Here is a 26,427-nt window from a genome sequence, read left to right on the forward strand (position 1 = left end):
GGTCATAAAACTCTACAATGTGGTGATGGTGTTACATAGAAGCCTTTACTCTCTTCGCTCACCCATTCCAGTTTTCTAGGAAACTGTGCTATTACAAAAATGTGAAGTGGTTAAAGCCAGCAAAATAAATGAGATATGGAATAAATAACAATCTAGATAAATATTTACTTATGGTCCCTCTATGTATGTGGATATGAGTTGATAATAAAGTAGCAAGGTGAAAAAAGGGCAGGAAATACATAGATTTTTTTAAAAAGCATAAATGAATATTTTTTTCTAAATAAAAAAATACTTTACTGTACTGATACACAGTTTCTTTTAAATTAACATTCAATCTCACACCAGAATAATATTTTAAGCCTGCTATCAAAGAGGAAGCATTATCCATTGATAATGAGAAATTTACTGGAAATGAAATGAAATTTCAAGATAAAAGCAGGATACTTCCCAATAATAGTTGAAAGGGAAGATATAAAATTGGAGCTACTTTTAAAAACTAGTTTTTTGAAAAGATACTTGAATATTGTATTTTGCTATGATTACTATGTGATATTGTAAAATCTTTTGGAAAATTATTCCCTTTTCTTAACTTACAGCTTCTAAAGATAAAGAACAATGTGAGGACAAGTTATTTATTTATTTATTTATTTATTTGCGGTACGCGGGCCTCTCACTGTTGTGACCTCTCCCGTTGCGGAGCACAGGCTCTGGACGCGTAGGCTCAGTGGCCATGGCTCACGGGCCCAGCCACTCTGTGGCATGTGGGATCTTCCCGGACCGGGGCATGAACCCGTGTCCCCTGCATCGGCAGGTGGGCTCTCAACCACTGCGCCACCAGGGAAGCCCCCAGAGGAAAAGTTATTTTATCTGCTACTTACTCTGATACTATTAGAATAGAGTACTATGTAATCAAAAGCAAGATAGTAAAGATATCATATGGAAATGCTCACCTTATAACAACAATTTCTCCTTTTTCGGCCACTGCTGCAGGTACAAGGCTCAGAAGACTGAAGTATCAAAGACACATCTTCTGTTTCTAATACTGTTTGATAGACAGCTTTCTGAAAATCTGTCAGAGAACAATATACCATCTGCCAAGATAAAATACAAGGTAACTTTAGTATCTTTTTTATAGCAATAATAATCACAATGCACATCAGGCTTCATAGACTGTAATAGTGAAAATTGCTCATAAATTTATATTTTTTCTGGATACATCATTATACATAGGAGAATATAAGGAAATTTCTCCTAATCCTCCCATATTCTATGCTACAATCCTACCCTAAAGTATACAAATTATAACTTACTTTCCAAATAAATCTGTTTGTTCTTTAATTTAAAAAATCAAAATATGAAAAAAGTATGTAATTTCCTTATAATTTCCTCAACATATTATTGTGGGTCTTTTCAGGGTTCCATACTATTAGCACTTATTATGCAAATAAGTGATTAAAGTTTAGGTCAAATAAAAAAACTAGAAAAGGAAAAGGGAAGATTTTTAGAACAATGGTATGGATAATACTTACTGAATTACTTGAAAATTTAGAAAAAAGTAAAAAACTTCCTATTACTGAAAACAGGATAAAGTATTTGTATTTGATATCCTGCTATAAATTCCCAAGATTAGTAAAGATAAGGATTAAGTAAATACACATAAGAGCAAAACATGCAGAAGTTGCTACTTTGTGCCCCAATTCAAGAAAAGAAAAAAATATGAGAAATCAATGCCACAAAGTTATAGTGAATACAGTTTGCCTTATATTCCTGGTAGTACTGGAAATTGGTAAAATTATTCTACATATAGCTGTATGTAACCAGGGTCATAAAACTAAATATATCCATATCAGGACTTTGAGGAATGTGAATAGGAGAAAAGCCACCTATTTTAAAATATTTATATGTGTGTATCACTACAATAGAATATTACTGCAAAAAAAAGACACATTGTGCATATGAGAATATTGAAGATGGGGTCAATGATTAAGGTACAGAGGGAAATTCTGAGTTATGATTTTCCTCCAGGTTTATTAAGATATATTTGACATACAACATTGTATAAGTTTATGGTGTACAACATTATGATTTGATATGTGTATTTATTGCAAAATGATTACCACAGCAATAAGGTTAGTTAACACATTCATCACTTCACATAATTACTATTTGTATGTATGGTGCTAACATTTAAGATCTATTCTCTTATCAACTTTCAAGTATACACAGTATTGCTAACTACAGTCACTATGCTGTACATCAGATCCCCAGAACTATTCATCTTATAACTGAAACTTTGTACCTTTTGACCAGTATTTCCTCATTTCCCCTAAACCTGAGCCTCCGGCAAACACCATTCTACTCTCTGTTTCTGTAACTGTAGCTTTTGTTTTCTTAAACTCCACATATAAGTGAGATCATACAGTATTTGTCTTTCTCTGTCTGATTTATTTCAGTTAGCATAATGCCCTCCATGTTGTCACATATGACAGATTTCCTTCTTTTTTATGGCTGAATAATATTCTGTTCTATGTACATACACATTTTCTTTATTCATTCATCTGTCAACAGACAGTAAGGTTGTTTCCACATCTTAGCTATTGTGAATAATGCTGCAATAAACATAGGAGTTCAGGTGTCTCTTAAAGAGTAATTTCATTTCCTTCAGGTACACAATCATCCCTCAATATCTGCAGGGGATCGGTTCCAGGACCCACCTCCCCTATGTTTACCAAAATCTATGTATGCTCAAAACCCTTATATAAAATAGTGTAGTATAGTTGGTCCTCTGTATCTGCAGATGTGGAATGTGCAGGTGCAGAGGGCCAACTGTATACCTGGAAGTGGGGTTGCCACAAACAGTGCACTGGGGTTTCCTTTCCTTCACATCATCACAACACTTGTTACCGCTTGCCTTTTTGATAACAATCATTCTGACAGGTGTGCACTGATATTTAATTGTGGTTTTGATTTGCATTTCCCTGATGATTAGTGATATAGAACATCTTTTCATGGGTCTGTTGGTCATCTGTATGTCTTCTTTGGAAAAAAGTCTGTTTATTAGGTCCTCTGCCCACTTTTGAATTGGATTGTTTGGTTTTTTGCTACTGAGTTGTATGAGATTTCATATATTTTAAATGAGTCCCTTATCAAATATATGGTCTGCATATATTTTATCCCATTCAATAGGCTGCTTCATTCTGTTGATTGTTTCTTTTGCTGTACAGAAGCTTTTTATGATGTAATCTCACTTGTTAATTTTTGTTTTTGTTGCTGTGCTTTTGATATTATATCCAAAAAATCATTACCAAGGACTTCCCTGGTGGCGCACTGGTTAAGAATCTGCCTGCCAATGCAGGGAACACAGGTTCAAGCCCTGGTCTGGGAAGATCCCACATGCCACTGAGCAACTAAGTGTGTGCAACACAACTACCGAGCCTGTGCTCTAGAACCTGCGAGCCATGAAAGCTCGTGCACAGCAACGAAAACCCAACGCAGCCAAATATTAATTAATTAATTAAAAAAAATAATTGCCAAGACCAATGTCAAGGAGATATTTCCCTATGTTTTCTTCTATGAATTTTATAGATCCAGGTCTTACATTTAAATCTTTAATCCAATTTGAGTTAATTATTGGTGTAAGGAGTCCAATTTCATTCTTTTGCATGTGAATACCCAATTTTCCTGGCACCATTTATCAAAAAGACTGACTTTTTTTCTCCATTGAGTACTGGCTCCCTTCTAAAATATTGTTGGACTGTTTACACATGGGTTTATTTCTGGGCTCTGTATTCTATTCCACTGGTCTATGTATCTGTTTTTATACCAGCACCATACTGTTTTGATTATTGTAGCTTTGAAATACAGTTTAAAATCAGGAACAGTGATGCCTCCAACTTTGTTCTTCTTTCTTAGGATTTCTTTGGCTATTTGGGGTCTTTTGTGGTTTCATACAAATTTTAGGATTGTTTTTTCTATTTCTGTGAAAGATGTCACTGGAATTTTGATAGGGAGTGTATTGAATATGTAGACTGCTTTGGGTAGTGTGGACATTTTAATATTAATTCTTCAAATCTATGAATATGGAATATCTTTCAATTTATTTGTGTCTTCCTCAGTTTCTTTTATCAATGTCTCATAGTTTTCAGCATACGTGTCTTTCACCTCTTTGGTTAAATTATATTCTAAAGTATTTTATTGTTGAGTTGTTACTAAAACATGTAGTAATATTTACTGAACACTTCTTACATGTCATACATTTCAGAGCAACCATGTGAGGCAAGCACCATTGTCATCATTCCCATTTAAAATATAAATAAATCAAGTTTTGAGAGATTTAACAAACTGCTCAAGGTGATAAAACTAATAAGGAGGGGAGCCAGGATTCAAGCCCATGGTATTTGATTTCAGAGACCAAGTTCTAAACCTCTATCCACAACTCTTATTTCATGTACTTAAAATTTATTGTTCCTACTAGATAGATAACTAAAATTACACAAAACGTTTAAAAAGTGGGGTACAAAAATAAATGGGACCTAATGAAACTTAAAAACTTTTGCACAGCAAAGGAAAACATAAACAAGACGAAAAGACAACACTCAGAATAGGAGAAAATACTTGCAAATGAAGCAACTGACAAAGGATTAATCTCCAAAATATACAAGCAGTTCATGCAGCTCAATATCAAAAAAACCCAAACAACCCAATCCAAAAATGTGCAGAAGACCTAAATAGACATTTCTCCAAAGAAGATAAGCAGATTGCCAAAAAACACATGAAAAGATGCTCAACATTACTAATGATTAGAGAAATGCAAATCAAAACTACAACGAGGTATCACCTCACACCAGTTAGAATGTCCATCATCAAAAAATGTACGAACAATAAATGCTGGAGAGGGTGTGCAGAAAAGGGAACCCTTTTGCACTGTTGGTGGGAATGTAAGCTGATACAGCCACTATGGAGAAGTATGGAGGTTCCTTAAAAAACTAAAAATAGAACTACCATATGACCCAGCAATTTCAGTACTGGGCATATACCCTGAGAAAACCATAATTCAAAAACAGTCATGTACCACAATGTTCACTGCAGCACTATTTACAATAGCCAGGACATGGAAGCAACCTAGATGTTCACTGACAGATGAATGGATAAATAAAATGTGGCACATATATACAATGGAATATTACTCAGCCATAAAAAGAAATGAAATTCAGTTATTTGTAGTGAGGTGGATGGACCTAGAGTCTGTCATACACAGTGAAGTCAGAAAGAGAAAAACAAATACTGTATGCTAATACATATATATGGAATCTAAAAAAAACCCTGTTTCTGACGATCCTAGGGGCAGGACAGGAATAAAGACACAGATGCAGAGAAGGGACTTGAGGACCCGGGGAGGGGGAAGGGTAAGCTGGGATGAAGTGAGAGAGTAACACTGACATATATACACTACCAAATATAAAATATATAGCTAGTGGGAAGCAGCTGCATAGCACAGGGAGATCAGCTTGGTACTCTGCGACCACCTACAGGGGTGGGATAGGAGGGTGGGAGGAAGACACAAGCGGGAGGGGATATGGGGATATATGTATGTATATAGCTAATTCACTTTGTTACACAGCAGAAACTAACACAACATTGTAAAGCAATTATACTTCAATACAATGTTAAAAAAAAGTGGGGTTCATGAAGTATTCCAATTGAATGATAATATATGCTTTAGCTCAAAAAGCCAAATGTTGTATCAGTTTCCCCAACTTGCATATCAAGATCATATTTTCCTTTCAAATCTATTTTTTAAAGTAATAATCAACAGGATACCCTAAGATTAGGGTATTTAATACGACTGCCCCTATTGAGGACAATATTAATTAGATTTCATTCACAGTAATTTTTAGAAACTTTATTCCATTGCCTGAGCTAGAAGAACAACAAGATTAAAAAGTATAAAAGACCACTATGTTTTAAAAACATTCTGTAAAGGTTAATGCCTCAAATTTTCTTATACAATTAACAGAATTTAATTGTAATTTTCCTACAAATACTTAAAATTAGGTTAGTTGTTCAACTGTACATTGCATTCTACAAGAAATGTACCTACATAAAAAAAACTTTTAACAACTTTGGCGTGTAGTTAGAATTAAATTACCAAAGAATATACTGGGTTGTAGATGGTACACAGTATAGGAAGGACAAAATATAAACAGAAAACACATTAGGGAGAGAAGTTCTTCTTCCTTCATTGAGGAAGAATTATATCAAAAGCCTTCTTGTTCTAAAATAAGAGAAATTTGGTAAAAACCCACCAGACATAAAAAATGAAGAGGAAATAGCAGTCTACCTGAAAAAGAATACAGAATAATGATAGTAAAGATGACCCAAACTCTTAGAAATAGAATAGACAAAGTGCAACAAACATATAACAAGGACCTAGAAGAAATAAAGAGGAAGCAAGCAACGATGAGAAACACAATAAATAAAATTTAAAATACTCTAGATGGGATCAATAGCAGAATAACTGAGGCAGAAGAACAGATAAGTGACCTGGAAGATAAAATAGTGGAAATAACTACAGCAGAGCAGAATAAAGAAAAAAGTATGAAAAGAATGGAGAACAGTCTCAGAGACCCCTGGGACAATATTAAACATACCAACATTCGAATTATAGGGGTACCAGAAGAAGAAGAGAAAAAGAAAGGGACTGAGAAAATATTTGAAGAGATTATAGTTGAAAACTTCCCTAATATGGGAAAGGAAATAGTCAATCAAGTCCAGGAAGCACAGAGAGTCCCATACAGGATAAATCCAAGGAAAAACACGCCAAGACACATAATAATCAAACTGTCAAAAATTAAATACAAAGAAAATATATTAAAAGCAGCAAGGGAAAAAGAACAAATAACACACAAGGGAATCCCCATAAGATTAAAGCTGATCTTTCAGCAGAAACTCTGCAAGCCAGAAGGAACTGGCAGGACATATTTAAAGTGATGAAGGAGAAGAAACTACAACCAAGATTACTCTACCCAGCAAGGATCTCATTCAGATTTGATGGAGAAATTAAAATCTTTACAGACAAGCAAAAGCTGAGAGAGGTCAGCACCACCAAACCAGCTTTACAACAAATGCTAAAGGAACTTCTCTAGGCAAGAAACACAAGAGAAAGAAAAGACCTACAAGAACAAACTTGAGGGGCTTCCCAGGTGGCGCAGTGGTTGAGAGTCCGCCTGCCGATGCAGGGGACACGGGTTCCTGCCCCGGCCCGGGAAGGTCCCATGTGCCGCGGAGCGGCTGGGCCCGTGAGCCGTGGCTGCTGAGCCTGCGCGTCCAGAGCCTGTGCTCCGGCAACGGGAGAGGCCACGGTAGTGAGAGGCCCGTGTACTGCAAAAAAAAAAAAAAAAAAAAAAAAGAACAAACTCGAAACAATTAAATGGTAATAGGAACATACATATCGATAATTACCTTAAATGTAAATGGATTAAATGCTCCCACCAAAAGACACAGACTGGCTGAATGGATACAAAAACAAGACACATATACAGGCTGTCTACAAGAGACCCACTTCAGACCTAGGGACACATACAGACTGAAAGTGAGGGGACTGAAAGAGATATTCCATGGAAATGGAAATCAAAAGAAAGCTGGAGTAGCAATTCTCACAGCAGACAAAATAGACTTTAAAATAAAAACTATTACAACAGACAAAGAGAGACACTACATAATGATCAAGGGATCAATCCATGAAGAAGATATAACAATTGTAAACATTTATGCACCCAACATAGGAGCACCTCAATACATAAGGCAAATACTAACAGCCATAAAAGGGGAAATAGACAGTAACACAATCATAGTAGCGGACTTTAAGACCCCACTTTCAGCAATGGACAGATCATCCAAAAAGAAAATAAATAAGTAAACACAAGCTTTAAATTATACATTACAAAAGATGTAATTAATTGATATTTATAGGACATTCCATCCAAAAACAACAGACTACATATTTTTCTCAAGTGCTCATGGAACATTCTCCAGGATAGATTATATCTAGGGTCATAAATCAAGCCTTGATAAATTTAAGAAAATTGAAATTGTATCAAGAATCTTTTCTGACCACAATGCTATGAGACTAGATATTAATTACAGGAAAAGATCTGTAAAAAATACAAACACATGGAGGCTAAACAATACACTACTTAATAACAAAGTGATCACTGAAGAAATCAAAGAGGAAATCAAAAAATACTTAGAAACAAATGACAATGGAGACACGACAACCCAAAACCTATGGGATGCAGCAAAAGTAGTTCTAACAGGGAAGTTTATAGCAATACAATCCTACCTTAAGAAACAGGAAACATCTCGAATAAACAACCTAACTTTGCACCTAAAGCAATTAGAGAACGAAGAACAAAAAAACCCTAAATGTAGCAGAATAAAAGAAATCATAAAGATCAGATCAGAAATAAATGAAAAAGAAATGAAGGACAAAATAGCAAAGATCAATAAAATAAAAGCTGGTTCTTTGAGAAGATAAACAAAATTAATAAACCATTATCCAGACTCATCAAGAAAAACAGGGAGAAGACTCAAATCAATAGAATTAGAAATGAAAAAGGAGACATAACAACTGACACTGCAGAAACACAAAAGATTATTTGAGATTACTACAAGCAACTGTATGCCAATAAATGGATTACCTGGAAGAAATGGACAAATTCTTAGAAATGCAAAACCTGCCACTACTGGAGCAGGAAGAAATAGAAAATATGAACAGACCAATCACAAGCACTGAAATTGAAACTGTGATTAAACATCTTCCAACAAACAAAAGCCCCGGACCAGATGGCTTCACAGGCGAATTCTATCAAACATTTAGAGAAGAGCTAACACCTATCTTTCTCAAACTCTTCCAAAAAATAGCAGAGTGAGAAACACTTCCAAACTTATTCTATGAGGCCACGATCACCCAGATACCAATATCCGACAAAGATGTCACAAAGAAAGAAAACTACAGGCCAATATCACTGATGAACATAAATGCAAAAATCCTCAACAAAATACTAGCAAACAGAATCCAACAGCACATTAAAAGGATCAGACACCATGGTCAAGTGGGGTTTATTCCAGGAATGCAAAGATTCGTCAATATATGCAACTCAATCAACGTGATACACCATATCAACAAACTGAAGGAGAAAAACCATATGATCCTCTCGATAGATGCAGAGAAAGCTTTTGACAAAATTCAACACCCATTTATGATAAAAACCCTGCAGAAAGTAGGCATAGAGGGAACTTACCTCAACATAATAAAGGCCATAAATGACAAACCCACAGCCAGCATCGTTCTCAATGGTGAAAAACTGAAACCATTTCCACTAAGATCAGGACCAAGACAAGGTTGCCCACTCTCACCTCTCTTATTCAACATAGATTTGGAAGTTCTAGCCACAGCAATCAGAAAAGAAAACGAAATAAAAGGAACCCAAATCGGAAAGAAGAAGTAAAGCTGTCACTGTCTACAGATGACATGATATTATATATAGAGAATCCTAAGGATGCTACCAGAAAACTACCTGAGCTAATCAATGAATTTTGTAAAGTAGCAGGATACAAAATTAATGCACAGAGATCTCTGGCATTCTTATACACTAATGATGAAAAATCTGAGAGTGAAATTAAGAAAACACTCCCATTTACCACTGCAACTAAAATAATAAAATATCTAGAATAAAGCTACCTAAGGAGACAAAAGACCTGTAAGACCTGTATGCAGAAAATTATAAGACACTGATGAAAGAAATTAAAGATGATACAAATAGATGGAGAGATATACCATGTTCTTGGATTGGAAGAATCAACATTGTGAAAATTACTCTACTACCCAAAGAAATCTACAGATTCAATGCAATCCCTATCAAACTACCACTGGCATTTTTTACAGAACTAGAACAAAAATTTCACAATTTGTATGGAAACACAAAAGACCCTGAATAGCCAAAGCAATCTTGAGAAAGAAAAACGGAGCTGGAGGAATCAGCCTCCCTGACTTCAGACTATACTACAAAGCTACAATAATCAAGACAGTATGGTACCAGCACAAAAACAGAAATACAGATCAATGGAACAGGATAGAAAGCCCAGAGATAAACCCATGCACATATGGTCACCTCATCTTTGATAAAGGAGGCAAGAATATACAATGGAGAAAAGACAGCCTCTTCAATAAGTGGTGCTGGGAAAACTGGACAGCTACCTGTAGAAGTATGAAATTATAACACTCCCTAACAACATATATAAAAATAAACTCAAAATGGGTTAAAGACCTAAATATAAGGCCAGACACTATCAAACTCTTAGAGGAAAACATAGGCAGAACACTCTATGACATAAATCACAGCAAGATCCTTTTTACCCACCTCCTAGAGAAATGAAAATAAAAACAAAAATAAACAAATGGGATCTAATGAAACTTAAAAGCTTTTGCACAGCAAAGGAAACCATAAACAAGATGAAAAGACAACCCTCAAAATGGGAGAAAATAGTTGCAAATGAAGCAACTGACAAAGGATTAATCTCTAAAATTTATAAGCAACTCATGCAGCTCAATAACAAAAAAAGAAACAACCCAATCCAAAAATGGGCGGAAGAACTAAATAGATATTTCTTCAAAGAAGATATACAGATTGCCAACAAATACATGAAAGAAAGCTCCACATCATTAAACATTGGAGAAATGAAAATCAAAACTACAATGAGATATCATCTCACACTGGTCAGAATGGCCATGATCAAAAAATCTAGAAACAAGTAATGCTGGAGAGGGTGTGGAGAAAAGGGTAAACTTTTGCACTGCTGGTGGGAATGTAAATTGATACAGCCACTATGGAGAACAGTATGGAGGTTGCTTAAAAAACTAAAAATAGAACTACCATATGACCCAGCAATTTCAGTACTGGGCATATACCCTGAGAAAACCATAATTCAAAAAGAGTCATGTACCAAAATATTCATTGCAGCTCTATTTACGATAGCCAGGACATGAAAGCAACCTAAGTGTCCATTGACAGATGAATGGATAAAGAAGATGTGGCACATATATACAATGGAATATTACTCAGCCATAAAAAGAAATGAAATTGAGTTATTTGTAATGAGGTGGATAGACCTGGAGTCTGTCATACAGAGTGAAGTAAGTCAGAATGAGAAAAACAAATACTGTATGCTAACACATATATATGGAATCTAAGAAAAAAATATGTAATGAAGAGACTAGGGGCAGGACAGGAATAAAACACAGACCTACTTGAGCATGGAGTTGAGAATACGGGGAGGGGGAAGGGTAAGCTGTGACGAAGTGAGAGAATGGCATGGACTTATATATAGTACGAAATGTAAAACAGATAGCTAGTGGGAAGCAGCTGCATAGCACAGGGAGATCAGCTAGGTGGTTTGTGACCACCTAGAGGGGTGGGATAGGGAGGGTGGGAGGGAGGGAGATGCAAGAGGGAAGAGATATGGGAACATATGTGTATGTATAACTGATTCACTTTGTTGTAAAGCAGAAACTAACACACCATTGTAAAGCAATTATACTCCAATAAAGATGTTTAATAAATAAATAAATAAATAAAATAAGAGAAATTAGTTTAATGTATATTAACAGTAAACCTGTTAGATAAAATGTTAGTAAAGTTAGTGAGGAAGTTGATTGGGCTCAATTAATGTTTTATGAAATTCTGCATATAACTCTTTTTCATACTGAGTAAAAGGCAAAAAAACTATATTCATAAAATACCACAGGAGATAGGTTTCCTGTTCAAAAAGGAATATTTTTAGAAAAAAATAAAAGACAACAAGAAATTCATAATATACACAAAAGCTGTTCTCACCCGGTCTTCCTTCTTAGGCAACTGATCCTTGATTAGAGTCTTGGTACGCCTGAGAAACCATCCAGACATCTTTTTTGCAAGCCTTTGCATGGCCTTTCGGCCAGTAGCTAGTTCTCTTTTTGTTGCTGTGTGTCTCTGACCATGTTCTACTTGGTCAGAAAACTGCTTCTTGAAGTGGATCCTGCTACCTAAAAGTCCTGGCACAGCCCTTTATAAAGGCAATAAGAAAAAATGTTAAGGCTTTATCAAACTATCTAAATAGGAAATCACTGACTTCTTTTTGCTTTTAAGAAATATACTAAGTCATTTGTTTATTAATGATTACAATAACAAAAGGCAAGACAGCAGAATGTTCTTTATGACAATTTTAGTGAACAACTATAAGAAGATGATGGAACTGGTAAAGTAGTTCAGATATTTACTTCAGGGACCATGAATCATAAAGATAGGCTTTCATGGGACACTCCACTCTGTACACTATGTTTGGGATCAAACACTTCTGTAAACAGAGAATTCTTTTTCAGAAACAAATAATTAGGAAGCAAGGTAACATTAAGTTCAGGAAGTATTAAATAATTTTCCAAAAAATAAAAAGTGTTTTTACTCACCAGTCCATAACACACCACAATTCTTTCATGTTGTTCTGAAGAATGGTTCCAGTGAGGCCAATTCGGACATTACATTTTAAAGCTTTCATAATTTCTGTTACTCTAGCCTTTGGATTCTTGATTCTATGAGCTTCATCTACTATGACAGCTGACCATTCCAAACTATAAAGTGAGGAAAAAGGGAGGAAAGGTTGAAAAAACTTCCCTTTCTTAATCTATATAATTTTTAGAGTGCAGCTTTCTCTACCAAAGTTTTGAAGTCTTTTTCCTCTTTACTCTTTGTTGATTCCACAGAATTCTCACCTCCTTATTTAAAAGATCACAGCTTTGGACAACCCATGAAAATTAAATGTGTAGGAAGATAAAAAGAAATAGAGATTCTGTTTAGTAACAATGAAATGAAATAACTCATTTAAACATGACTAAAATGACAAAAAAGGAGTCTTCTAAAAGTAATAAAATAGAGAAATAAATATAAAAGAAGCAAAACTTATGTTAATTATGAATGAAAAAATATCAATATAAACTCATGATTTTTAAAAGTTGTACTACATAGGTCTGTCTGCTAAAAAGTTTTAGAATTGATTATTACCCCAGTAGCAATGAACAACCATAGTGGTCAATCCACTAAAAGGAAGTAGATTCCCATGGTGAAACAGTTGATTTCAGGTGTGCAGCAGGGGAAATACTGGAGAGTGAGAAAGCACAGATGTATTCAAAGACAAATGGGGGGCTTCCCTGGTGGCGCAGTGGTTGAGAGTCTGCCTGCCAATGCAGGGGACATGGGTTCGTGCCCAGGTCTGGAAAGATCCCACATGACGCAGAGCGGCTGGGCCCGTGAGCCATGGCCGCTCAGCCTGCACGTCCGGAGCCTGTGCTCTGCTACGGGAGAGGCCACAACGGTGAGAGGCCCGCGTAACGCAAAAAAAAAAAAAGACAAATGGGGGCATGTCCAAAGGACACAGAAGCCAGACTAATTAGAAAACTTAAGCATGACTATAGGATAGTATAAAACATTGAGTAAATAAAAACCCAGGAGTTTTAAGAAAAAAATTTACTTTAGATCTTTACCTTATAACATATACAAAAACTAACTAAAAATAGATCACAGACCTAAATATAAAGCTAAAACTATAAAAGTTGTAAAATGTAGGAAGAAATCTTGTGACTCTGGGTTAGGGAAGAATTTCTTAGATATGACAGCATGGTCAATAAAAAAATTTTGATAAGTTGGACCTCATCAAAGTTAAAAACTTTTGCTCTTCCAAACACACAATTAAGAAAATGAAAAGACATGCTACAGACTGGGAGAAAATATTTGCAAATCATAACCTGATAAAAAACTTGTATACAGAATTATATAAAGAACTACTACAACACAGTTGAAGTTAAAACAATCCAATTAAAAAAATGGGTAGGGGCTTCCCTGGTGGTGCAGTGGTTCAGTCCGCCTGCTGATGCAGGGGACACAGGTTCATGCCCCGGTCTGGGAAGAACCCACGTGCTGCGGAGTGGCACGTGAACCACAGCCGCTGAGCCTGCGCATCCGGAGCCTATGCTCCACAATGGGAGAGACCACAACAGTGAGAGGCCCGTGTACCACAAAAAAAAAAAAAAAAAAAAAAAAAAAAAAAAAAAAAAGATGGGTAGAAGATTTTAATAGACATTTCACCAAAGAAGATATACAAAGGGAAAATAAGCACATCAAAAACTCATCATTAGAAAAATGCAAAAAAACCCCCAAGAGATACCACCAAAAACCTATTTGACTGTCAATCAAAAAAAGACTGACAATATTAAGTACTGGCAAGGAAAACTGGAAACCTCATACACTGCTTTTGGGAAAGTACAGCTATTTTTCTAAAACAGTTTGGCTGTTTCTTAAGAAGTTAAATTTCCTCATACCACCCAGCAATTCCATTCCAAAGTATCTATGCAAGAGAAATGAAAATTTACATTCACACAAAGGCTTGTATGTAAATGTTCAGAGCAGCATTATTAGTAATAGCCCCAAAGTGGAAACAATCCAAATGTCCATTCACTGAACAAATAAAATGAGGTGTATATATATATATATGCACATAATAGCACTGTTCAGCAATAAAGAGGAATAAACTACTGAAACATCATACATGATGAACCCAAAAAAACATATTAAGTGAAAGAAGCCAGACACAAAAGACTACATATTGTATGAAATTTATATGAAATTTCCAGAAAAGGCAAATCTATAGAGACAGAAAGCAGATTAGTGGTTGCCTGGAACGAGATGGGACCAGATACTGACTGAAAACAAAAAACTTTTTGAGGTGATGGAAATGTTCTTAAACTGGATTGTGGTGATAAATGCACAACTTTATAAGTTTACTAAAAACCATTCTATGCTTAAAATGGGTACATTCTATGGCATGTCAATTGTACCTCAATAATCTATGAGTCCATAGTGATACTCAAAAAATGGGGGTTGGGGAGTGGGAGAGAAACTTTGCTATCATTGCGAATGACCATTGTACCAATTTGTTAGTCTGAAAATTGGAAATTAAAGCAAAAGAATCAAGCATCACTCACCTTGCTTTGCCAGTTGAAATTATAGTTAATTTCTAATTATAGGAGAATGCTGTTAATAAACATAGAAGAAATGATGAACTTAGGAAAATATTATTTTTCAAAACCCAATAAAATAACTGATTCAGGCAAGAATAATTTCTGTATGCTAATACCACTAAGTAAAAGGATTGAGGGACCAGGATATTCAAATGGTAGCAAAGCATAACCCACAAAGTACTTCTAATTGTAAAGGGAGAAACATATCTTTACAATGGAGAGATCTGATGATCACCTCCTTAGCCTATGGGACAAACTTCACAACATTAATAGTAGGACAACTTGACATTAATATCTCCTGAAATAATGTAATATGAAGTCCACAGCATCATTTATGAAGTATTCTTGTCAAAAATGTCTGACCTGAAGCTAATTAAGTCTTTAGACCAAAATCAGCTTACAAAACTACATATGTTAAAGGAATACAATCAGACAAATCTAATGTGAGACATCCTAAAACACAACTGGCCTGGTCCCCTCAAAATGTCTTATAATAAAAAAATAAAGTTGAGGGAATGTTCTAGATTAGAAGAGACTAAACAGACTTAATAGTCAACACACACACATTAACTTATATCTTGCCAACATACACACACACACACACACACACACACACACACTGGTGAATATAGGTGTTGAGTATATAGGCGTTCATGTACTATTACTTCAGTTTTTCTAAAGGTTTGATCATTTTCTTAATATAAAGTTGAAAAAGGATAAGAGATCAAGAACAAAGGAAAAGAGGAGAAAACAATCACAAAATTTTTAAAGCAGGGAAGAAGATGAACAAGACAACTTATAAAAACAGAGGAAGGAGTATCCCATGCCAGTAGTAAAAAATGCCAAGAAACAATCTGATTCATATTATTGAGCTCTTTCTCAAATGGTAGCACCAGATGCTTCCAGAAATTGGAGTTAGGTAAATGTTCAACAGTCTAAGAAGTTGTTGGAGCTCCTATATACTATTTGTTATCCCACAAAATAGCCAGCCAGGACACTGTAAAGTAAGCAAAAGAAGGGCAAAGTACAGCAAAATCCTCATTTTTCCTTAAGAGGAAATCTACAAGTGATGTTAAAAACTTAAAGGACAATTTTTAAGTTGCAGCATGAACATGTTCTTTGAGATATGGAAGTAAAAACTAGGAAGATAAGTTAAAGAGTTGAAGGTGACTGTCTCTGAAGAACAGCTAATGGGGGTGGCAGACAGGAGTGAACTGTGTTCATATTTGGCTCTTTAAATAATATGCATATATAACTTTGATAAAAATAAAAATGAAGTAAAACATAATAGTAATAACAAAAAGAGATACAGCTCACTCAGAGTGTTTATCTACTCTATGGATTATCTATGATAAATGTTTAATCCTGGTCTATCATATAGAGCATTCTCACAAAAATTACTTAATATTTACTCAGATTGAATATAAATTATTTTGAATATTGTTAAAAATAAAGCCATTCAAACTAAGGAAAACTAAATACAACAAAAACTGTAACATTTGATTTTTCTAATTTTGCACAGAAACCTGATTTACATAACTCTATGTTAAAACTCTTATTTAATATTTATAACAATCATAGAAAATAACCACTTAACATTATTATATGCTAGAAGTGTAATAAGCACTGAAATACAAAAATTATTCTATATCAAAGACCTCACAGTCTAAAGGAGAAGTTAAACAAAAATTAAAATGACTTGCTATGATAAATGAATTTCTTATTACATTTATCTAACTATAGAATATCTCTTATATAATACATTGCATAAAAGCCCAAAGTCAAGGTTTAAATCTCATGTCCACCACTGACTTAGTTGTTGTAGGCCTGTGTAAGTTACTTAACTTCATGCCTCAGATTGTTCCTGTCTTCTGACAGCATCCAGGAAATAGTAACAGGCAAACTTATGAGCTTGTAAGTGTAGTAAAATAAATCCTAGAGCTCACAAAAATGGTAGCTCTAAATCCAACTTTACAAAATAATTACATTAAATATAAATGGACTAAACACTCCAAATAAAAGGCAGGGATTATCAAAAAGGATAAAAATGCAAGACCCAACTATATGCTAACCACAAGACACTCACCTTAAATATAAAGAACAGATAAAAACAAAAAGTTGGAAAATGATAAAAATACAGTAAGCATAAGAAATCTGTATTGTCTATATTAATACCAGATAAAACTTCAAGATTATTAGATATGAAAAGGAACTTTTTTTAAAAAAAAGGATCAATTTATAAGGAAAAAATACTAATCATCAATGTGTGTGTACCTAACTACAGAGCTTCAAATATATGAATTGAAAATTGACAGAACTGAAAGGAAAAATAAACAAATCCATAATTATAATTGAAAATTTCAACATTCCTCTCTCAGAAATTGTAAGCCAATTAGAAAGAAAATCAGTAAAGATAGAGGATACTTGAACAACACCTAAGCAAACTGATTTTACTGATATTTATAGAACATCACATCCAACCACGGTAGAAAAAACACTTTTTTCAAGTGTACACAGATCAGAAAAATGCAAATTACACTGCAATGGGATACCACTATACACACTAAAAACAAAATGATTGACAATACCAAATATTGGTGAGAATATGAAACAAATGAACTTTAATAGGTTGCTAGTTGGAGTAGAATAGTACAACCTCTCTGGAAAATGGCTTATCAGTTTCTTCTAAAGTTAAACCTATACTTACCATGTAACACAGAAATCCCACTCCTAGGAATTTACAGAAGAGAAATCAAAATATATGTCAAAAGAAGGCTTATACATAAATATTACTTAAATTTTTACTTTCAGTAACCAAAAACTGGAAAACCCAAATATCTATCCCCAAATGAATGGGTAACAAAATGTGATATATTCATAAAATGAAATACAATTCAGCATTAAAAAATAATGATCACTGATACATTCAATAACATAGCTGAATCTCAAAAACATGATGATGAGCAAAAGATGCCAGACACAACAGTTCTGGAGGCTCAAATTCCAAGATCAAAGTGTTGACAAGTTTGGTTTCTTCTGAGGTCTCTCTCCTTACCGATTGCTGCCCTCTTGCTGTGTCTTCATCTGTCCTCTCCTCTGTGTACATGAGTTCCTGGTATCTCCTTCTCTTCTTCTAAGGACAACCAGTCAGATTGGACTCCCAGATTAAGCCCCACTATAATGGATTCATTTTAACTTAATTACCTTAAGTTACATTCTGAGGTTCTTGGAGTTGGGACTTGAACACATGAATTTGGAGGGGACATAATTTAGCTCATAACAAGCCTCCTAATTGGTCTTTCTCCATTCAATTCAGCTCTACTCTGCACAGAGCAGCTTGGTTACTTATAACATGTAAATCTAATCATTTTTATCATAATAGTAATCTCCTGAAAACACTTCAGGGACACTCTGCTGATCTAAGGATAAAGACCAAAATCTTCTAAGAGGCTTTCAGTATTCTTTATGATCTGTCCCTTGCTTACCACACTGGTGTTGTCTCCTAGCCACTTCCTTCTTACACTCTAGGCTACAGTCATTACATGCAGAAAGCATCAGAACTGCTTTCATTTATTAAAAAGTGCTGTGATCTTTGTTGCCTGAAGGCCTCTACAATTTTGTTTTTAAGGGATAAATTTATTTATTTATTTTTGGCTGTGTTGGGTCTTTGTTGCTGCATGCGGGCTTTCTCTAGTTGCAGCAAGTGGGGGCTACTCTTGGTTGCAGTGCGCAGGCCTCTCATTGTGGTGGCTTCTTTGTTGCAGAGCACGGGCTCTAGACACACTGACTTCAGTAGTTGTGGCAATGCAGGCTCAGTAGTTGTGGCTTGCGGGCTCTAGAGCACAGGCTCAGTAGTTGTGGCGCACGGGTTCAGTTGCTCCGCGGTATGTGGGATCTTCCCAGACTGGGGATTGAACCCGTGTCCCCTGCATTGGCAGGCAGATTCTTTTTTTTTTTTTTTTTTTTTTTTCTGTTCGTGGGCCTCTCACTGCTGTGGCCTCTCCCGTTGCGGAGCACAGGCTCCGGACGTGCAGGCTCAGCGGCCACGGCTCACGGGCCCAGCCGCTCCGCGGCATGTGGGATCTTCCCAGACCGGGGCACGAACCCATGTCCCCTGCATTGGCAGGCGGACTCTCAACCACTGCGCCACCAGGGAAACCCTGGCAGGCAGATTCTTAACCAATGCGCCACCAGGGAAGTCCTCTCTGCAAATGTTGTTTGTTCCCTCTTCCTGGATTATTTTCCTGCTCTTTCCTATTCTTATCCATCCTTCCTTCAATTCTCACTCAGCTCATAGGTCATCTTCTCTGGGAAGCTCCTTTACTACTCTCCTCACTCTGCAGCAGTCAGGCTCCTCATGTGCTCCTATAACATTCCCTGTTTCATATTATAGCATTCACATGGTTTTATAATTGCCTGTCTAGATTCCCCACTAAAATCTTAAGATACAGTTCATTTCTTTTGGGTACTTATAGTCCTGGAATAGTGGTTCTCAATATGTATATGCATTTTTTGCCAGTCTATATTCACAACAGACTCCCATAATTAAAATAATTCACGAAAATCACTATTTTAGTCCAGAGATATCATACACATAAAAGGTTGTACATGAGATTTAGGACAAGTCCTATGCATTAACATGCATTGTTTGGAAAGGTAATAGAGGAAACAAAATAAGGAACTGTAGAAAATCTGACTCAGGTTTTTCTTCTTAAAAAACAAGTTAATTATTATAAACTGTCTATTTCAATAATCCTGAAATCAAGTTAAATCATGCTAAATATTTAGAGCTTTAAAAAAATCACAATATAAAGGGATAAATACAATTGATGTAAACATAATACTAATTCAATCATTCCCATTATTCCAATTACCTGTTAAGCTCATCCAGACATAAGCGCAGTGTTTCATATGTTGTTAGAGCAATTTCACATTTCCTCTGTTTCACACGAGCCAGTTCATTGTCTTTTTTGTTACCATGTAAAATAGTGACTCTGAAATATCCCCAGGTGTCCAGTTCATCCCTCCAGTTGTAGAGAACAGAAAGAGGAGCAACTATTAAGAACATCTGTAAGAAGAAGAAAAAAAAATTAATGATATAATTTTTTAAATGAAAAAGAACCCCAAAGTTAAATCCAGAATATCAATAGTCCTATTCCTTGATTTTTGACACTGTAGCTAATAAGTATAAATACAACTGAGAAATTCAATATATCTGGACTTAGAAGACCATCAAAAAATACTTCGTTGTTTACTTAGCACCTTATTAGGAAAAAAATAGATACCCAACCTTGTCCAAAGGAGCAGCCATTTTTTATTTTCCCCCCAAAAGGAGTTGAGAGATAAGAAAAAAATAATTCTCCAAAACAAAAGGAGTATAATCCCAATAATAACTTCAAGGGCCATGTGGGTAATAGAAATATGCAAAGCACGCCAGGTTTTTTTATTGAAATGTATGGTCTTCCAGAGCTCTCTTTCCTAGTCCATTTCCTCTCCCCCTCTCTCAGATACTATCAGTTGATAACCTGGACAATTCACTGGAAAATTGAAGCAATTAGAAGAAAACCTCCTCTTCTCTTATCACTAGATCAATAACCTACCTATATTTACTTCTATATATTCTGCCCTCCCACCTATTACCATAGGTGAACTGTCCATGTTCTTTTCTAAAGACAAACCCTGAACTTATGTAGTGGCTCCAATCACTTCCTGTCAACCTGAAGTCAATGATGAAGAAACTCCCCAATCTGCCCAACATGATTACATTTTGCTTTTCAATGGACCACATACAACCCCAAGCAAACACATTCTAATATATATTTCTCAGCAATAAAAAACAAACTAAACAAACAAAAATATTCTTCCTTAAACCTACATCTCTCTCTAGCTATCCCCCATTACTTTACTTTCTTTATAGAAATGATCTTCAAGAGTTATCAATATTTGCTGTCCCTACTTACTCTCCTCCTGTTCTCTCTTAACTCATGTAAGTGGGACTTCTGCCCTAACCTATTAAGATTAACAATATTTCTGTCTAATCTTGAAATAAGTGTTTTGGGGGTTCACCAACCTTTCCTGTACTAATCCCAAATCCTGTTGTCATCAGCCATTTACATTTTTAATGTTTTTGTTTCTTACCGTTACCACTATTCCTAAGCTATTATCTTTAATAGGGTTTTAAGTAAGTTTCTTTTCTGAAGTTTTATACTTGTCCTACTTGATAAAGATGAACCAATTAAACATACAAACAAAAAAATAATACAACACTACTCTAAATCCTACACTCTCTTCTATGAAACATTTCAGCTGGGCCATTTGTCAGCTGTAAGATGTCAAATCTGTGACTTTGTTTTAGAAACAGGAAAAACAAAAAGAAGAGGAGATTAACCTACTAAATGTGAGAGTTCCTTTTTTCTACCCCAGCATCAAGCATATATAAGTACTTTTTTGTCATACGTGATTCATCTCAAATAGTTTCATCTTCTGGCTCAGAATTTATCCTATGAAATCCATTTTTCTCCTCCTACCTTCAAATAAAATATCTAGGCTCCAAGTAATAAGCCCAGTTATTGTCTCTGCCTGACCCCCCAACCTTTTTACTTTTTAATGTTATAAGATGAAAATAGTATCCAAACTCCATATGAGCACTTTGAGCAGTTTTCCACTCAAGGGGTCATTCATCAAAGGTGTCAATGAATCTACACTTTGTTGTACAGCAGAAACGAACACACCAGTGTAAAGCAATTATACTCCAATAAAGGTGCTAAAATAAATAAATAAAAATCCCAAACCTAAAAAAAAAAAAAAAGGTGCCAATGAACCTAAAGATTCCTAGAATCAACCCTAAGATTTCAGAAGTTGTTTAAAAATTAAGACATTCCTTATAGACAATATTGGTCTTCAAAGTTGTAAAAGGTAAATCAAATGGATCAAGAACTCATTTTAATACTAAAAGAGATAAGAGAACTGAGTTATGCCATTTAACAGACATTAACCCAAGGACTTCACATTAAAATGCTATAAAGTAAAAATATTTATCATTTCCTTTTTAGAGATGAGAAAACTAAAGGATAGATGTGTTAAATAGTATGCCCAAGGTCATAATGCTATAAAGTGGCAAAGTAAGTATTTGAACCCATGTCTGTGTAATTCCAAAGCTCTTAACCAACAATGATATATCATGTTAGCACCTTAAATCAGAAAGTCTATGACCCTGAGATGCATAACTTTCTTATTTGCCACTGTAACTATGGTACTTTGTTCTGTGCTTAGAAAAAAAAGGTGTTCAAATAATGAATAAAAGCATATGTCAGTGGCAAGGTAGGAATAGCACTGTCTATTCAGAGGACAATGACAGATCACCAGAGCCAAAGTAAAAATTTCACATTGGAAGAAGTGCAATATCAAGCTGAAAAATAAAATGTACCTATATTGAGAAAACGTACAGACCATAAAACTGGAATTTTTGCTATTTAACTCAAAGCTCTAAAGCATATTCCCTGTAATTAACTCTACAATCTTAATTCTTTCAAAAATGCCAAATCTATTTAATTTACATCCAAATTGTGCATAATTGATAACTTTTCCTTTGGTATATTCTGGCTATTTAATATATGGAAATTTAAGTTGAGAATCCACTCTAGAAACCTCTGCAAATCCTTTTTAGAAAAGCAGTATAATAGTAATACCAAAACTTGATAAGCAGTCTAACAAAGTAGAAAATTATAGAGCAATATCACTTAGATCAATGGATAGCAAAACAATAAATATCATCTCTTCTAATTAAACAAAAGTAAATAAAACATGAGAATGGAAATGACAAGTAAGATTATAACTATTTGCAGAAAACATAAGTAAAGCAAATAAATGAACAGTAAATTAACTAACAAGACTATCAAAGAATTAAGGAAGTCAAATTTAAAAATATATGTGGGGCTTCCCTGGTGGTGCAGTGGTTGAGAGTCCGCCTGCCAATGCAGGGGACGTGGGTTCGTGCCCTGGTCCGGGAAGATCCCACATGCCGTGGAGCGTCTGGGTCCGTGAGCCATGGCCGCTGAGCCTGTGCGTCTGGAGCCTGTGCTCCACAGTGGGAGAGGCCACAACAGTGAGAGGCCCGCGTACCACAAAAAATAATAATAATAATAAAAATTTTAAAAATAAATAAAATAAAATAAAAATATATGTGGCACCTTAAATGACTTAGACCAGACTGATTTATAACTTATATACAGATGATTCCAAAAGCAGCAGAATATATTCTTAAGTTCACATGCGACATTCTCCAGGATAGACCATACGTTAAGCCACAAAAAAAGTCAATATATTTATGAAGGTTGAAATCATATCAAGCATCTTTCCTGATTACAGTGGTATAAAACCAGAAATCAATTACAAGACAAAAACGGGAAAATTCACAAATTTGTGGATATTAAACACCATGCTACTGAACAACCAATGAGTCAAAGAAAAAATCAAAGTAATCAAAAAATACCTTAAGACAAATGAAAATGGAAATATAATGTACCAAAATTTATTGCTGCAGCAAAAGCAGTTCTATGAGGAAAGTTCATAGTGATAAATGACTACCTCAAGAAACAAAAAAATTCTCAAATACACAAGCAAACTTACACCCAAAGGAACTAGAAAAACACAAACTAGAAAATTAAGCCTAAAATTAGTAGAAGGAGGAAAATAATAAAGATCAGAATGGAAATAAACAAAATAGAGACTAAAAAGATGACAGACAAGGTTAATGAAACCAAGAGCTGATTCTCTGACAACACACACAAAATTGGCAAACCTTTAGCTAGACGTAACAGAAAAAAAGAGGGCTCAAATAAAATCAGAAATAAAAGAGAACTAACAGTTGATACCACAGATATAAAAAGGATCATAAGAGACTACTACAAACAATTTTATGCTAACAAATTGGAAAACTAGAAGAAAGGGATGTATTCTTAGAAACATACAATGTACCAAGACTGAATCATGAAGAAATAGAAAATCTGAACAAAACAGTTCCTAGTAAGGAAATTGAATAAGTAACCAAAACTCTCCAAATAAACAAAAGTTCAGGACCAGACAGCTTCACTGGTAATATCTATCAAACATTCAAAGAAGAATTAATACCAATCTTTCTCAAACTTTTTGAAAAAACAGAAGAGCAGGGGATGCTTCCAAACTTATTTTATGAGGGCCAATACTAAAACCAGACAAGGATACCTCAAGAAAGGAAAATTATAGGCTATATCCCTGATAAACATAAATACCAAAATCCTCAATGAAATATTAGCAAAATGAATCCAACAATACATCAAAAATGATAATAAATCATGATCATGTGAGATTTATTCCATAGATGCAAGGATGATTCAACATATGCAAATCAACTGCGCAATACACCTCATTAACAAAATGAAGAATAAAAACCATACGATCATCTCAATGGAGCAGAAAAAGCATTTGAGGAAATTCAACATCCATTTATGATAAAAACTCAACAAACTGGGTACAGAGACAACATACCTCAACATAATAAAGGCCATATATGACCAGCACACGGCTAACATCACACTCAATGGTGAGAGCTGAAAACTTTTCCTGTAAGACAAGGAACAAGACAAAGATGCCAACTTTCACCACTTTTATTCCCATAGTACTGAAAATCCTAACCAGAGGGGGAAAAAATCCAAATTTGAAAGGAAGTAAAACTGTCACTATTTGCCAAAGACATAGAAATACACAGAAAACCCTAAACATTCCACCAGAAAACTGTTAGAATTAATAAAGAAACTGAGTAAAGTTACAGGATACAAAGTCAATACAAAAATCTGTTTTATTTTACACACTAGCAACAAACTATTAGAAAGAGAAGTTAAGCAAACAATCCCATTTACAACTGTATCAAAAAGGATAAAATAACTAGAAATAAATTTAAACAAAGAAATAAAAAACCTGTACACTATGTACACCTGAAAACTATGAGACACTGATGAAAAAAATTTTTAATGTCACAGATAAATGGTAAGATAATCCATGCTCATGGAAGAATAAATATTGTCAAGGTATCAATAAATGGTGCTGGAAAAACTGGATAACCACATGCAAAAGAATGAAACTGGGTCACTGTCTTATACCATACACAAAACTGAACTCAAAATGGATTAAAGACTTGAAATTAAGACCTGAAACCATAAAACTCCTAGAAGAAAACATAGGCGGTAAGCTCCTTTACATCTTGACAATGATTTTTTTGATTTGACAGCAAAGGCAACAAAAGCAAAAAGTATGACAACATCAAGCTAAAAAGCTTCTGTACAACAAAGAAAACCATCAACAAAATGAAAAGGAAATCTACTAAATGGGAGAAAATATTTGCAGACCATGTATATAAGGGGTTAATATCCAAAATATATAAAGAACTCAGTAGCAAAAAATCAAACAAGTAGCATCATTTGCAAGATAATAAACTAAAGAAATAGTGTATAGTAAATAAAATACTGGAAAAGGTTTTGTTTAATCACCATTGAAATTGCGTCTGATGCTGGTATTATGACTGCTAGAAAAATCTTCCCTCTGCATTAATACTGATTATGAATTTTACACAGAATCTTTAAAGTTTTATCATACAAGATAGTAGTATTTTTAAAAGAATTTGCTTTGATTCATTTTCATAAAGACTGAATTCCAATTTTAACAGCCTAAATCTAAAGAATCATTCCAAGAATATTAGAAATGCATAGTTTGTATCTTCTCCTTTAAGAATTTATTCTTGGCACAAAACATCTATTTCACACATTCTAGGATGGTTTATTCACAGACTATCTTTTAAAAATGCACAGAGTTTTTAAACTGGGCTTCCCTGGTGGCACAGCGGTTGAGAGTCTGCCTGCCGATGCAGGGAACACAGGTTCGTGCCCCAGTCCAGGAAGATCCCGCATGCCACAGAGTGGCTAGGCCCATGAGCCATTGCCGCTGAGCGTGCGCGACCAGAGCCTGTGCTCTGCAACGGGAGAGGCCACAACAGTGAGAGGCCCATGTACCGCAAAAACAAACAAACAAACAAAAAATCCCCCCAAAATGCACAGAGTTTTTAAATGGATCAAAACAAATTTATCTTTTGTAAACTTCATCACACAAAATTATAAGTTTTGTTAGGATTTGCTTCTGGGGAATACTGTGGGACATCAATGGTAATTTCATTAAAAACTTTCTTTATAGAATTCCAGTTCAAATGATTAAACACATGCATTTATTGATGCCAATAAAACAAAAGAACAAATATAAAAATAATTCGATAATAGCAGTAAAATGTCTGAAAG

General features: G+C 34.9%; 1 protein-coding gene across 1 annotated transcript in view; it reads right to left on the reverse strand.

Moving 5' to 3' along the window:
- Nucleotides 1-26,427, reverse strand: part of ERCC6L2 (ERCC excision repair 6 like 2) — a 152,690-nt gene that overhangs the window by 82,742 nt on the left and 43,521 nt on the right. Inside the window, exons 4-7 of the mRNA XM_059071749.2 lie at nt 19,981-20,174; nt 12,503-12,664; nt 11,895-12,102; nt 951-1,091 (exon numbers count right to left, since the gene is read on the reverse strand). Of these exons, the coding sequence (XP_058927732.1) occupies nt 951-1,091; nt 11,895-12,102; nt 12,503-12,664; nt 19,981-20,174 (705 nt within the window). The remainder of the gene's footprint in view (nt 1-950; nt 1,092-11,894; nt 12,103-12,502; nt 12,665-19,980; nt 20,175-26,427) is intronic.

This window comes from Kogia breviceps, chromosome 8 (assembly GCF_026419965.1).
Source record: "Kogia breviceps isolate mKogBre1 chromosome 8, mKogBre1 haplotype 1, whole genome shotgun sequence".
NCBI classification, from domain to species: domain Eukaryota; kingdom Metazoa; phylum Chordata; class Mammalia; order Artiodactyla; family Physeteridae; genus Kogia; species Kogia breviceps.